Below are 15,431 nucleotides of genomic sequence, written 5' to 3' on the forward strand. Positions count from 1 at the left end.
TACCCTAGTTCTTCACAGATAAAACTGGAATGGCACTGTTTGTATTATTTACCTCTTATAATCCCTATAAGGATTAAGGTAAGGTAATTTACATCAAGAATTTTGTAACTGTGAATTACAAAGAGAAGCTATCCTCTATATTTTTGGAGAGATGAGATAGTGACTCCAGAAGAGAAGTCAACACTTGGTAAGTTTATTATATAGTCTTATGAATCACAAGACCAGGGTTACCAAAGAAGACAGATGTTTTTACTGGTTTGATTCTTAGGTTTTTTTTTTATCATCTGTAACCCAAGAATGTTGGCTTATGATCTCTAAGATCCAGTTTAGTGCTAACCTTTTATAACTTTATTATTTTGCAAAAATGGCCTGATTCAGCACCAGGCTAAGAAAAGAATGGTTGGTAAAGGAGAGAGAAAATAGTAAAAGGAGAGAGAAAAGTAAAGCACTAAAAGCCAGATTCTCACAAAGATAATATTTCTCAAATTTCTCATGTGGTTTTGCCTGGATCCATCTTTTGTACATATTATTCTATACAACCTATCTCACAGAGTAGATAGTTGTTTACATGTTTTCTCTATCAATAAATTGTGAATTCATTGAGAGAATTGGCCTCTCTTTGTATCCACAACAATCAGCACAATACTTAGCATATAGTAGGAGTAAATGTTTACTGACTGATTCACATGATTGTTTTCAGAAAAGAACTTTATAAACTCAAATATCAAAAGTAAATTATTATTCATTGTTGGTTTCTCTTTTTTAAATCAGTTGTCTATAAGTCATTCATGGTGTAAGACTATAAGCAAAAGTTAGTTTCTTTTTTTTAAATCAGTTGTCTATAAATTATTCATGGTGTAAGATTATAAGCAAAAGTATGAATTATTGGTATTGTCATTTTCTTTTAAAAAAGAAAATCATATATGTATATGTATTGTATTTAACATATTTAACATATATGGGACTACCTATCATCTGGGGGAGGGGATGAGAGAAAGGAGGGAAAAGTTGGAACAGGTTTTGCAAGGGTCCAATGCTGAAAAATTACCCATGCATATATCTCATAAATAAAAAGCTATTAAAAAAATCATATTTGGGGGCCACTAGGTGGCGCAGTGGATAGAGTCCAGGACCTGAAGATAGGAAAATTCAATCTTTCTGATTTCAAATCTATCCTCAAGCTCTTACTAGTTGTGTGATTCCATGCAAGTCACTTAACTCTGTTTGCCTCAGTTTTCTCATCTGTCAAATGAGGAGAAAGCAGCAAACTATTCTAGTATTTTTGCCAAGAAGAGCCCAAATGGGAACACAAAAAAATCAGACATGACTTAAAATGCCTTAACAAGAACTTGTAGGTAGGTCTTAGTCCCATTGCTAGACTACAAGCTCCTTGAAGGCAGTAACTCTCTTATTTCAGTAGAGCAATCCCAGCATCAAGCACAGTGCCTTCCTTACAATAGCATAACAACACAAATAGGAACTACACTAATGGCATGTAATCTATTTTTTCCTGTTCATTTAATTATTTAAAAATGTTTATTAAAGTAAACGACCAGGTTAATTATAAAGATTCAGAATTAACAAATGTGTCTTCAAAATTGACAGTTTAATATTCAATAAATAACTGCTCCTTATTCTGAAGATAAGGGTTTGCATTTCTTCTCGTGTTTATGTTCTAGATATACAAATCCTTTTCCTTGCTAATTTTCAGGGGAGGGGGCAACAAAGAAAACTGCTAATTCTCTCATGGAATGAGGAACATCACCATTAAGCAAGGAAAACAAACTTTTGAGAGTCATGGTTCTTCCTAAAAGAGGACATGTCATGAGGGCGGAGGCCTGGGGTTTGAATCCCATCTCTCTTCTGGCCACTAACTTTACAACTTGGGGTGAGTATTTTAACTTTTTTGAGTCTCCTGAATAGAAGGAAGGAGTTGAACTAAACCAGGGGTCCTCAAACTTTTTAAATAAGGGCCAGTTCACTGTCCCTCAGACTATTGGAGGGCTGGACTATAGTAAAAACAAAAACTTTGTTTTGTGGGTCTTTAAGTAAAGAAACTTCATAGCCCTGGGTGAGGGGGATAAACATCCTCAGCTGCCGCATCTGGCCCATGGGCTGTAGTTTTAGGACCTCCTGAACTAAACAAATCCTAAGGATCCTTCCAGCTCTAAATCCCCCGTCATTAGCCTCTCCTACAAGACTTGCAACTACCCTTGTGTACTCTAGGTGGCATTCTCTCTCAGTTCATTACCACCAATGCAAACCAGTACTGCTCCCTACAAGTCAGAAATGCCTCACTTAGGGAGGGATGTGCATATTTTCAGACTTCTGGAGCGACTCATCAGCATCACTTAATTAAAAAGTACCTGATGGGGCAATTTAATAAACTTCAGAGCTTAAACCTGACTTTCCTGCTGTGGTTTCAGTGAATACATTTACTCATCTTGCATGAATAAGGATAGGAGCTGTTTGTCCTGCAACTGCATTGGATTTCAGTGAGGGAGGGCTGGGCAAAGTCACCTGCCTCATTTCCACCTCCAGAGCCATCTGGGTCAGGATATAGATCAGGACGACTGGGGCTGGCCCTTGATGGAACTACTTGGATAATTGGACTTTCTGCCTTAGTTAGAGTCTGTGGGCAGTGTGGTGGATCTTAGCACTACTTCATAAACTTTAAAGCGGGAAGGGAGATTAAGAGATTATCTTGTTCAGTCCTCTCATTTTAAAGATCCAGAAACTGCATCCCATGGTTTAAGTGACTTGCCTAAAGTCAGACAGGAAGCATGCAATAGAGCCAAGATTTGAACTAGATTCACTCTTTTATAAAATAATTGCTGTTTCCACTGTTTGAAACCCAAACTACATTTGAGAAAGAAATATAGAGGAAAATGGAAAAAGAAGGGTCCAGAGTATAAACCATGACTGAAAATAAAAAGCAGAGACCATCAAAAGGGTACAAGTAGGGGAGACTAAAAAGGTATCTGTGTGTGTGTGTGTGTGTGTGTGTGTGTGTGCGCACGCGCATACAAGCATACACAAATAGAGCCCTAAGTCTAGTAGAAATACAGGTATCAAAAATCCCTTATGGGAAAAGTAAGAGTGAGTAATTTTTCTTCCTTTGACTGTGGCTAGTACAGAATTCCTGGTCAAAGAATGACATACAAGCCCAAATAGAATTTAATTCACCAAACATTTGTGCACTCAATACTAGAAAGGGTTTGGGATATTAAGATAAAAATTATGAAATCTCTGCTGCCAAGGGGCTTACATTCTCCTGGAATGTAACCACAACCATCTTAATTCACTCCCTGAGCAAATGTTGATCAAGGATCAACTTGAATCTACTACTATTATGCATCTAGCACTATTCAAGGTCTAGAGAGCTGGGAGGAGTCGTTTCAAAAGAATCACCGGATTGGACTAGAAGGAATTAAGGGAGTCATTTACAACAACTTTCTACTCAATATTAGAATCCCTTTTACTTTGTGGCTCTGCCACTTACTACCTATGGGACCTTAGTTAATTAGCTTACTCTTCTAGGTTTCAGTATCTAAGTATGAAAAAGGAAAGACTTAGATGGAGTTCACTTTTAACTCACTAATTCTAAAATCATATAATCTTTTACTGGCAACATTCAATCATCTAACCTTTGTTAGAGCATTTCCAGTGATGGAGAGTTCACTACCTAAAATATGACCCTGCTCTCCAAGTGCTTATAATCTTGTTGAGAAATCAGGAAATGGACACATGACACATCTAAATAACACTGCAAGGAAGGACATATGTTCTTTGCTATTATTTATATTTAAGTATGTTCATTTCAAGGCATATAATATAATTTAAAAAATCATTCCCACTAAATATTGATCAGACAGGAAAGGAATTTAGAGATAATGTAATCTAATTTCTCCATTTTATAGATGAAGTAACTATAAGCTAGAAAGGTAAAGTGATTTTCCACAGTCACATAGTCAATACCTGGCAAAACCGGAATTCGAACCTGAGTCTGCAAAGACAGTGCTCATTTTACTATACCAATTTTGACAGCAAATATCTACTGAATGAATGAAAAGGGCAAGAAGAAGGGAGGGTAATGTGGGAATGGCAGGCAGGAAGACTGAAGGTTCTAGAATGTTTTGCACCCATTCAGCTATGAAGGAGGAAAAAGAAGTCTGCTTCTCTTACCACTCCGCACCCCCCCCCCCCCAATCCCGGGCAACTCCAAAGCACCAGAGGTAGGTGGGAAGCTATAGGAGATATTAATAGGGATGAAGCAAAAAAAAACAAGGCTGAGGAAGCAAAACTTAAAATTCATTAACTTTAAAAATGATAAATAATTAAAACAATAAAATCAAAGAAGCCTAGAACAGTTTCTTTTTAGAAAACCAGCAATTGTGCTTTTGACAATTTCAAATAAAAATTTCAAACAAAGACAAATGGACAGATAGAATGAGAAAGAGAAGATAATCTTCTCTAGGGCCCAGCAAAGTATTTAATATATGAGTGATCCTCAGGAAAATGAAATGAAGTAAGTGTCAAGTATGAATAAGGATAGCAAAAAATGCAAATATTTGTTGACTAGGTCCAGTCTCACCACTTCAGATTTTGAAGGAACCTCAAATGGGCATCCATTCCAACTTGTACTTGAACAGGAAAGAATCTCCCTCCAGCAGGATAACCATCAAAATGGTCCTCCAGACTCTGCATGAAAACCACTAATGACAGGGAAACTATTATGCCTTGAAGCCAACCATTCTACTTTTGAATAGCTCTCATTGATATATTTAGCCTCAATTTGCCCCTGTAACTTCACAGTCTTTCATTCTTAATTCTATTCTCTAGGGCCAAGCAGAACAAGTCTAATCACTCTTTACATAACAGATTTTCAAATACTTTTATAAATAGTAAAGTTCGTTTTTAGAAACATCCATATTTATTTTATGGGAAAATTCCTGTGCTTTTTTTAAACTGTTGATATGGTTTTATCTTCAACATTTTACTTTGTGATCTATTACTGACCACATTTCACTGTATCTTTCACCCGGCTCTATCAACCAATCTACAAGTATTTATTAAATAGCTACTATGTGCCAAGCACGTACTAGACACAAGTTCAAAGGATAAACTAATCTTTATTCCAAAAGAGAATCTCTTTAAATGGGGGGAGGGGAGGACTACAAGTGCATATATACATATAAAACACAAAAATGAAATGAATAAGTCTAAATAAGTCCAAATATATACATCTTTGAGAGGGAGATCATTAATTTAGGAGAACAGTGAAGGCTTCATGTAGAAGACAGTCTTTGAGCTATATATGTTTCAAAGAAACAGGACTTAAGAGGTAAAAGAGAAAAAAAAAAGATATGAGGTCAGGGAGATTAAAAAGTCACGGAGACATGCAAAGAGGAAAATGGGCTCAAAGAAACTCTTCTACATCTGTACTTGGTCCCCTACACATCAGAAAAGGTAGTGAGGCAGCAGGGAGAGAGAGAAAGCAAGAAGGCTAGCTCAACAGACTAGGGAGGGAAGTTGGAAAAGAGAAAGAAGAAGAAGGGAATGCAGAGAATATGGGAAAGAGAAAAAGGAAGAAAGAAAAATGGAGCTATGGAAGGAGAAGGTGAGAAAACTAGGGCAAAAGAAAAGAGCTAGAGGGAGGAAGAAAGAAAAAAAGGGAGAAAAAAGTTATCAGCTTAGCTGGGTACCTATGAAACTATGGAAAGAAAAAAGGTCACATCATTTGAGTAATTCCAAGTCAGGGCACATTTTTCCTTTAGTGTTAATAATAATAAGCAAACATTGTACAGTATAGACTGTAGTGCCATGAGTTTTTTTGTTTTGTTTTCTTAGTTCCGAGAGTTAGTGCAAATCCCTTTCTTTCTCACTCCTAGGTAATAATAAGGTATAGGAGAACTCGGGGGGGGGGGGGGGGGGGGAGGGGGGGGGGGAGAGGGGGGGGGGGGGGGGGGGGGGGGGGGGGGGGAAGGGAAGGGAGGAGAAGAGGGGGGAGAAATTAGTCAAGTGAGAAAGCAAAAGTCTTAAGAACAGTTCTCTTATGTTGTATCAGTCAATAAACATTTATTAATTGCTTGTCATATAATAGTATGTAGTAGTCCTAGGGACTGGGGACACAAAGAAAGGCAAACAATATTTCCTGCCTTAAAAGAATTCACATTCTAATGAGGGAGATATATGATTACTAGGTGAATAAGATATGCAGAATAAATGGAAAGTAATGTCAAAAAGGAAGACAACTGGACAAAGGACTGAAAAGGGTCTCCGACTGAAAAGGGTCTCCCAAAGGAGGTAAGAAGTGAATTACATCTTAAGGGAAGCCAGGGGAACTCAAGAATAGGAAGTAGAGAGGGGATAACTCCAGGCCTGGTGCAAAGGCATGGAGAGAGGAGATTAAGTCTTGTTTGAAGAGCCACAAAGAGGAGAGAGTAGAGAGAAGAAACTATGTTGGAAAAGTAGGAAGACGGCACTCTAAGAAGAGGGATCATAGGTCAGGCCTAGTTTATATTTCTTTGGAGCTTACTCTTCTTTTTTCCTTTTATTTTATATTTGCACTCTTAATTGAAACAATCTTTTTCAGTACTACAGTGTATACATATACACTGTACAGGCAGCAGAGAGATAACATGTTATACCTTATTTTTTAAAGTCCATCTTATGCAGATTTTTCAGATGAAACATAAACACTATTCATTCTCACATATTCTAGCTAAATTGGAGTATTTGTGTTATTTAAATCCTGATTTTCTAATATGCTTAAAACAAAATTTAAAACCCTAAAACCTTTTTCTTGTTTTTAAATTCTAAGCTAATCTACTGCAATATAAGTATATTCTTACATATATACACATACACATGATTTTCACATACATATGTGTATCTATATCACTATATATGCACATATGTGAGAAAGATAACATAGAACTTTTTTTAAAAAATCAATTTCAGTTAAACTGTTTGAACCATCTAAGTGCCTTAAAAAGTGGGGGTGGGAAAATTGATTTACAAGCAAAATGAGGTACTGGACTAGATAATTTTTAAGATTTCTTTAAACTTTTATATTTTATGATCTAAGAGCCATGGGTTTTGTAAATGATGGTTATGGACTTAAAATGACAGATGTCCTTTATGGACTATTGGTCTTGATCTGTTTAGGAAAATGATGAATAAACTATAAATTCCTCAAAGTAAGAATGTCTTTTGTAAAATGGTGTTGGGTATATAGGAAGCACTCAATAATTAATGACCAAAACAAACCAAACAAAAAAGAAATCTAAATCAAACTAAACCCAAAACCAAAACTTCATCTCATATATGGGAAAGCATACAAAAATTTAGAGGAAATATAGAATGTAAACTCTAATAGAATGGAAGCTCTTTTGAGAAAGGGGACTATTTGCTTGTCTGTCTTAATATTCCTAGAACTTTGCAAAGAAGCAAAAGCTTAGTGTTTTTGAAATTAAAAAGTTGTCTGTGAATTCATGGAATTATATTATTAATTCACAGTTGCTTGAATTTCTCATTCTCTTCCTTCTTTCCCTGTGTTTGTTCACTCTTTCACCTAAATCTTACTGAAATTCTAGCCATTCTTCAAGCCCAGGAGATACCAACTCAAGGAAGCTTTATCTTCTCTTCTCCATTTCTATCCCCAAAGCTAGAAATTATTTTTTTTTTCTGGCCAGAATTTTCGTTATCACTGTGTACCTATTAGTATACTCTTTCTTTCGTACCTTACAACCATAAACTCCAGGAGGGTAGGGAATGAACCTTTGTATCTTCTAGTTCTCAGAACTAGATCTTGGATAGAAGAGTACCTGTTTGCTTTCTTTAATTTGTCCAAGTGTAACAAATTATTGTTAAAAAAGAAAATACTCACGCTACATAGTCTTGCTCATCTTCTGCTTGAAAGTGATAAGTTCTATTATCTAAAAGTACAAAAAAGGGAAGAATAGGAAAACTTATAAACAACATTTCATATAGATCAAATTCTAAAAGACATTCAATAATCATCTACCACTTTAGGTTTTGGATTCATTGTCTTAGTTTGATGGTGTTTTGAATGATAATAAATTCCATTCAGACAAAAGAATGCCTTCCTGTCAATTCAATTCTTTTCCCCTTCCCCTTTTCAAATTTTTTTTTTTTTAATATGCCTTTCCTTTCCTTTAAAAAAAAAATCCCTTTTCTAAGAAATCACTTATCCCTTAGCCTTCTGGTCATCCTGGAGATTAAATTCTCCAAAGAACTATTCTACCTCAAAGAAGTCTAAGGAAGCTGTGAGTGCTGCCCAGTGAAATAGGGCTGCTGTGAGGAAGACTTAAGCCCTTTCCCAAAGAGTCATCTTAAATCAGTTAAAGGAGGATGCTGAAGGCTAAAGGTGTAAACAGGCTTGCCAAGAATTGCAGAAGCAGCTTGTTTTGAAATGCTTTAGTGATGCCCAGCAATTCCCCATAGTTTAGAATTTGCTGTGCTTACTAATGTACTCCTAAATCTAGAAGGTGGGTGTAGTCTACTGTGGTAATGCTGCATTTTAAAGAATAAACTGTTATAACTGTTTGGACATGTATACTTGTATTTAATTTATACTTTAATATATTTAACATGTATTGGTCAACCTGCCATCTGGGGAAGGGGGTGGGGGGAAGGAGGGGAAAATTATTGGAACAAAAGGTTTGGCAATTGTCAGTGCTATAAAATTACCCATGCATATATCTTGTAAATAAAAAGTATAATAATAATAAAAAAATAAACCTTTAATAGTACTCATGATCAATTAATTCCTTGGTCATAGGAAACACAGAGGAAACAGTACAATGCAGAGGATTTTAGATTTGAAGTCAGGATTCACATCTGCCTCAGATTCTTACTAGCTTTATAACCCTAAACAAATTACTTTATGTCTTTATGTCTCAGTTTCTTCATCTGCAAAGTGGGGGGAGGGTGTGGATTTTTGGCTTCTAAGGTTCCCTTTCCAGTTCTGCTCTTTTTATGATCCTGTGATCCTTGGACAAGCCACATAACCCTGCAGAAACCCAATCAACTGCTTAAGACTCGAATTAGCACAAGGGTAGTTGATCTCCATTGGTACAGAAAATTTTTTTAGTCAAAGTTTTAATACTGATCAAATTAGGTCCAGACCAAAAGAAAAAAACAACCTTTTGACTAGCAAAAAGATTACAGAATTTAGAACTGAAAGAGACTGTTAAGTGTATGTTGCTCATTTTATAGGATATAAAATGTATGCTAAGAAGACAAATGACTTGCCACCATATTCACAAAAGGCAGTAAGAAGCAAAGCTGGAATTCATGTCTACCTTCTCTTTCTTCCAATATAGGTCTTTTTCCGCTATAAATTCTTAATGCAAATATAAGCTGATATCACAATAATTTAAATGCTTAGGTCAATATATTTATATAATAGTAACAAAACTATTTCTAAAGGGCATGAAAACTTTTTTTTGGTGGCTCTTTGCAGTGAAAATATTATTGACTATGGTCCTGCTTCCCTAGATTCCAAGTCAATTCTGATATAAGGATGTGTAAGGTGAATAGTTAGGTACCTACAGTTAATCTCCAGTAACCTTGTCACCTATGTTTTGGAAAAGGAACGATTGTGGGATTGGTTTCAAGTTCACTGGATTTAGAGACATTGAACTTAGGTTTGAACCCCTGATCTGTTACTAATACTCTTCACAAATACTCTGAGCCTTAGCAAAATATGTGGATTACATTAATAGGTATCAAACAGGTGGCCCATAGCATTCCAGAATGTGGCTGAACCACATTAAAATGTACATGGTAAATATTTCACAAAATAAATAAAAATACAATAGAATATAGATACTATGAATATATAGTCTTCTAAGTCAATATGTATATTGTATATATTCTGTATATTGTATGTATACATGTATGTATATTGTATATATATATATATATATATATAATATACTGTATCCTTACAGTATGATGCTTGATATCACTAGATTAGATGTCTTCTAAGTTTGCTACATGTTCTAATTCCTATGATTCTATGAACCTTATGGAATCTGTCACCTTTGATGTTTGATTACAGGATTAAACCTGTAAACAGGCAGCAACCTAGACAGGAAGGAAAAAAAACTGGCAAACTGATTATGCTGATTGTCTTTGTATTTTCAATGAAAATGTTTTGAACCTCTTCAATGAACTCCAATACGAAAGTCTTCTCTCCCACTTCCTTTAATCTGGGGGCTCTTAAATAGCCCTTTAATAGGGTAGCTAGATGGCACAGTGAATAGAATGCTGAACTTGAAAATTCAGATTCCTTCTCAGACTTTTATAACTTTATGCATCTATGTATGTATATAAACATACACATACTTATATATATACAGGTCAGCTGAGTCTTTGAATTCACACACACATATATATATACATATATATATATATATATATATATATATATATATATATATATATAATTACTAGCCCCTACTTCATAGGATTGTTCTGAAGATGACATGAGATAAGGTATGTAAAATACTTTGTAAATCTTAAAGTGACATACAGATGCAAGCTAACATTATTATTAATTATGATCAGATTAGAATGGCATTTCTTTTACTACTAGAGAAAACCAGAAACTTATAGGAATATTAGCTTGTAGAATACTGGATAGGTATATGGAATCTCCTTTTCTAAAAAACTGAAACAAGCGAATCAAATCTTAACTATTTGGATTCTGTCTGGTACAGTGTTTCCTAAAGGGAAGAAGATGCACTATATATAGACTCCCCTCAAAAAACACAGCATTTTAGAGCTAAAAGAGACTTTCAAACCTAAAATGTTACAGAAGAGGGAAATGAACAAGCATTTGTTAAGCACCTACTACGTGCCAGGAACCATTAAGAAATGTTTTAAAAATATCTTTTTTCCTCTCGCAATAGCCCTCTAAGGTAGCTGCTCAGTTTCACTTTACAGTTGAGTAAACTGAGACAGTCAGAGGTTAAGCAATTAGCTCAGAATCACCGAGCTGGTGAGTGAGGCAGGATTTGAAGTTAGGTTTTTCTGACTTCAGTCCCTGTTATTTGGTTATTTAAGCCACATGCCAGACCCTTCTATCCTCCACTATCTCTTGAAACCTGTCCAAGTTCATGTTTGTTACTTCTATGACTACCTATTCATTTCATCCTCCACAGTCCTCTTTTATTTTTGTCTTCAATCTTTCCCAATATCAGAATCTTTTCTAATGACTCCTGTCTTCTCATTATGTGGCCAAAGTATTTTAACTTCAGCTTCGGTATTTGACCTTCCAGTGCTGAATTCACTTCTTTAAAAATTGACTAGCTTGATATCCTTTTTGTCCATGGGTCTCAAAAGTCTTCTCTATGATCACAATTTCAAAAAGAATTAATTCTCTGGGGTTCAACTTGTAGTCCAATTCTCACAGCCATGTAATGCTACTGGAAAACCCATAGTTTTGACCATATGAACCTTTGTTGTCAAGGCTGTCCCGGCTTTTTTAGTGTGCTGTCCAAATTTGTCACGATTTTCAAGGAGCAAGCATCTTTTAATTTCATGACTCTAGTCACCATTTACAATGATCTTTAAGCCCAAGAATATGAAATCTGACACTGATTCTATTTTTTCTCCTTCTTCCTTTGCCAGAAAATGATGGGACCAGTTGCTGAGATCTTACTTTTTTGATATCAAGCTCCAAGCCAGATTTTACACTCTCCTCTTCTACCCTCATCAAGAGTCTTCTTAATTCCTCTTCAGTTTTTGCCATCATAGTTTATCATCTGCATATCTGAGATTATGGATATTTCTCCTGGCAAGCTCTAAGTATTCTATATATTGCACCACCTAATTAGAATGTTAGAATTGGAAGGACTGCTGGAACTTTAGACTATAGAACGTTGGAAATGAAAGAGACCTTAGAACACAGGAGGTTTGAGATGACAAGGATTTTTTAAGTTCAATTTATCCAACATTCTTATTTAAGAAACTGAGGAAGGAACTGAAGTTGAGATGCATGATTGACTTAAGATCACATACTAAGCTGGTGGTACAACCAGTACTAAAAAAGCAGATTTCCTGGCTCCCAGATCAGTCTCATGAAACTCTCTGTGATAGTCTGCTGAAGCCCATGGACCCTTTGTCTCAGCATAGTATTTCAAAATGTACAAAACACATAAAAATTAAATGGAAATGTATCATATTGAAATATATTCATTAAAATAAAAAAAAAATTTAGGGACTCCAGGTTAAGAGCTTCTATCTATTCATATGAGTCTATGAAGCTGGACTTTTGGTTGAACAGATGCAAAGATACCCAAGGAATACTTTTTTCTTCTTAAGTCTAGTTTCAAAGCATCACCCTATGGGGACTTTAACTTTTTTTTTGATATCCTCAATACTTAGCATAGACATATATTAGTCCCTTAATAAATGTTTACTGGTTGACTGATTTCACTGTACATCTGGATTCTATTCCATTGCTTGGATTCAAACATATTCTCTAATATTTGTGGCTGCCACTGATGGTAGTGAAAGTTAAGAATGCTCATCAGCAGAGGACATAATATATGAATTATGATGGAAGTCTAATTGATCTCCAGGGAGATTTACTCACTGGAATGCAAATGAATCATTAAAGTAAGAACTTTAAGGAAACTTGGTTAGTAAAATCAATTGCTGAAAAATCCCAACAAATGAATATACAGAGCCCCAGAAATTACAATTACTGATTCGGAGAAAAAAAATTACATACGTGATATCAGGTCAAAAGACTTCTTATCTTCAGCATTAGGTTTCACCTGGCAAGTGAGTAGGTTCAGTTTAGCTGGTTGCCTGTTGGACTAGGAAAAAAAAAGAAATAGATGATTTTCTCAAAGACTTTGCATATGTTTCAAGAAGCAATGCTCATAGTTGGTCTATATCTATTTATCTATATCTGTTAACTAATAAAACTAATAAAACAGCTGTGAATAGGAGGAAGCTGGGCATTATTGCTGATATCTACGTTATTGTGATTCATTTTGGGAAAGTCATTTGCTCTATAAGCTTGCTTCCCTTGCAAATAATGGTTTGGCTAAGAATTGTCTTTTATTCCACGTGAGTTTCTTTAGGTAATTAAATGCCTGAATGAATTCCCTATAAGTGTATGTAATTAATTTAGTGATAAAGCAGAATGGAAATGGGAATAATTCACATCTGCTTTGAATTAAGATGTGCCAAACTAAGTTTTTATGTTTAAAACATTTAAATTTTTATGACTCAGGAAAATCTTGATGAAAGGCCTGAAGATTTGGTACTTTAGCACAATCTTCAATGCCATCAATCAGAATAATTAATAAATGTGTAACCCTTTGTGTTTGTTCCTGGCAAATCAATAATTTGATTTGGATGTGAAATTCAAGTTATTTCAGAGAAAGGACAAAGCAACAATGACTAGCCTGAGGTCACTTCTCATTGAATCTTTGAATTGTGTATCTCTGAATTAATATGGGGGGGGGGAGGGGAGGAAGAAAAAGTAGGACAAGTTTAAAGTGAGTGGGAAAGATACTATTTTCTAAGTAGGTATTTATTACTTTGAAAAAATTATATAATAAAGACAATTAAGTTTAACTGTTTAAGTAAGGAACTATATTTTTGATCATGTAAAATGTTCAAATTATATTGAAATCTTTTAATATGTAAGATAACTCGCTTCTTAGAGGAGAGGCATATCTTTGACTCATTTCTGCTGTCCAAAAGCGGCATTCTACCTAGAGAAAAGGCTGTACATAGACCACATCCATACATGGGAAATTTTAAAATTCTGTCTCTCAACATGATGTCTGGAAAAACAAAAAACCAACCACTACTTTTCAAAAAACAGAAACTGTAATTTAGCCCTTCTGACCAATAGATGGCATCAGTGTGTGACAGCCATTTAATTCAACAGAAGAAGCACAAAAAATGCTATGAATGTTGGAGATCCATGTTTTTTTTACATTTTTCTATGCTCAATGATGGAACTCATTAGAAGTCTTTATTAACCTAGAAAAACTTAAAGCTAACCATTAAAGCACTTCCTACTATGGTAAAAAGACTGCTGTGTGAGGAATCAAAGAACTGCCTTTAAATTCTGAGAAAACTTACTTGTGTGGGCCCTTGAAAACTACTTAATAGCTCTGAGTCTCAATTTTCCCAACTATAAACTAAGGAGATTGAATCACATGATCTCTAAGTTCACTTCTAATTCTAAATCATTGATCTTAAATGCCTAGATATATTTTATTCTTTTTCATTCATTTACAGATTTTCCTTTGCAAACTCAATCTTGATCTAGAGAAGCCAAAGTTCCCTTTGGAAGTTTTATGCTTAATCTTTTAGACTCATTTAATGTCAAAGAACCCCATGAAGTTTCTCTCTTAGGAGCCAATTTATCCTATTCTTTTTTACCCCCTTCAGTTCCAAATGGTCTATTTATATTATCTAGGTCATGTTGGCTAATCAAGGGAAGTCTTTAATTTGCTTTTTCAACCTTTTGGCTGCCTGAGCTCCTACAACTTCCCATATTCCATAAGAGAAAGAGGGAAAAAAGCAAATCTCTTCCCTGAAAAGTATAGTACTCGTCTATTCCAACTTCTCCACTCTTTCCTCAGACATTTCCAGTATATTTTCTTGCATTCATTCCTTCTCCATCCCCTCTTCCAAAATCTTTTAAAAATCTTCCATTTTTAAGACACTAGCATTTCCTGGGACAAGCATGGCCCAAGGCTATCTGTAGCTGAGGGTTATGCAGACCAATGTAGGGCTAGGAACTCTCTAACTATAAGAAAGGATGAGCATATTCATAATAATGAATGAGTCAAATTCATATGAACAGAAGTCTTTTTGTCCCAGCTCAAATTCATTAGTTCACCTAATTTCTTGATCTTGTACTATGTTTCCTTATTTGTCTTTTGAATTTAATTGCTGTCACATAGTCAAATCAACCTGTTTTTCAGATTCTGGAATACTTCTGACCCTTGGTTTTTGCTGTTATTGTTGAAGTATTTTATGATAAGTGACCCTTTTGCTCCCAACCACCTACCTTCTCATTAACTGAGAATTTACCCAGTAGACTATCCATACCAGGAAAGTTGACTGGTATCATTACCTACTCTATAAAGGGCTACTGGCTGTGGCCCCAGGCTCTATATTAGTCCACTTATCCTAGGAGGTACTGGCTTAATGTGCACACAAGAACACATGACCAAAAACCCTATTGCTACTCAAGGAAAGTTTATCTAGAAAGATTTTTTTTGACCTATTTTTAAGAAATATATATATATATATATATATATATATATATATATTACACAAATTATGTATGCATATATATTATACACAAAATTTTGAGGTTAAAGGCAGATCATAGTTTAGAAAACCTATTGTATCACATG

At 35.1% G+C, this 15,431-nt stretch overlaps 1 protein-coding gene across 7 annotated transcripts in view; it reads right to left on the reverse strand.

Annotated features, from left to right (window-relative positions):
- ASAP1 (ArfGAP with SH3 domain, ankyrin repeat and PH domain 1) overlaps positions 1 to 15,431 on the reverse strand; it is a 459,738-nt gene that overhangs the window by 56,960 nt on the left and 387,347 nt on the right. For all 7 annotated transcript variants that reach the window (XM_031947203.1, XM_031947200.1, XM_031947198.1 and 4 more), the window contains 2 exons: positions 12,770 to 12,857; positions 7,892 to 7,940 (listed from right to left, as the gene is read on the reverse strand). In XM_031947203.1, coding sequence (XP_031803063.1) covers positions 7,892 to 7,940; positions 12,770 to 12,857 — 137 coding nt within the window. The remainder of the gene's footprint in view (positions 1 to 7,891; positions 7,941 to 12,769; positions 12,858 to 15,431) is intronic.

This window comes from Sarcophilus harrisii, chromosome 1 (assembly GCF_902635505.1).
Source record: "Sarcophilus harrisii chromosome 1, mSarHar1.11, whole genome shotgun sequence".
NCBI lineage: Eukaryota > Metazoa > Chordata > Mammalia > Dasyuromorphia > Dasyuridae > Sarcophilus > Sarcophilus harrisii.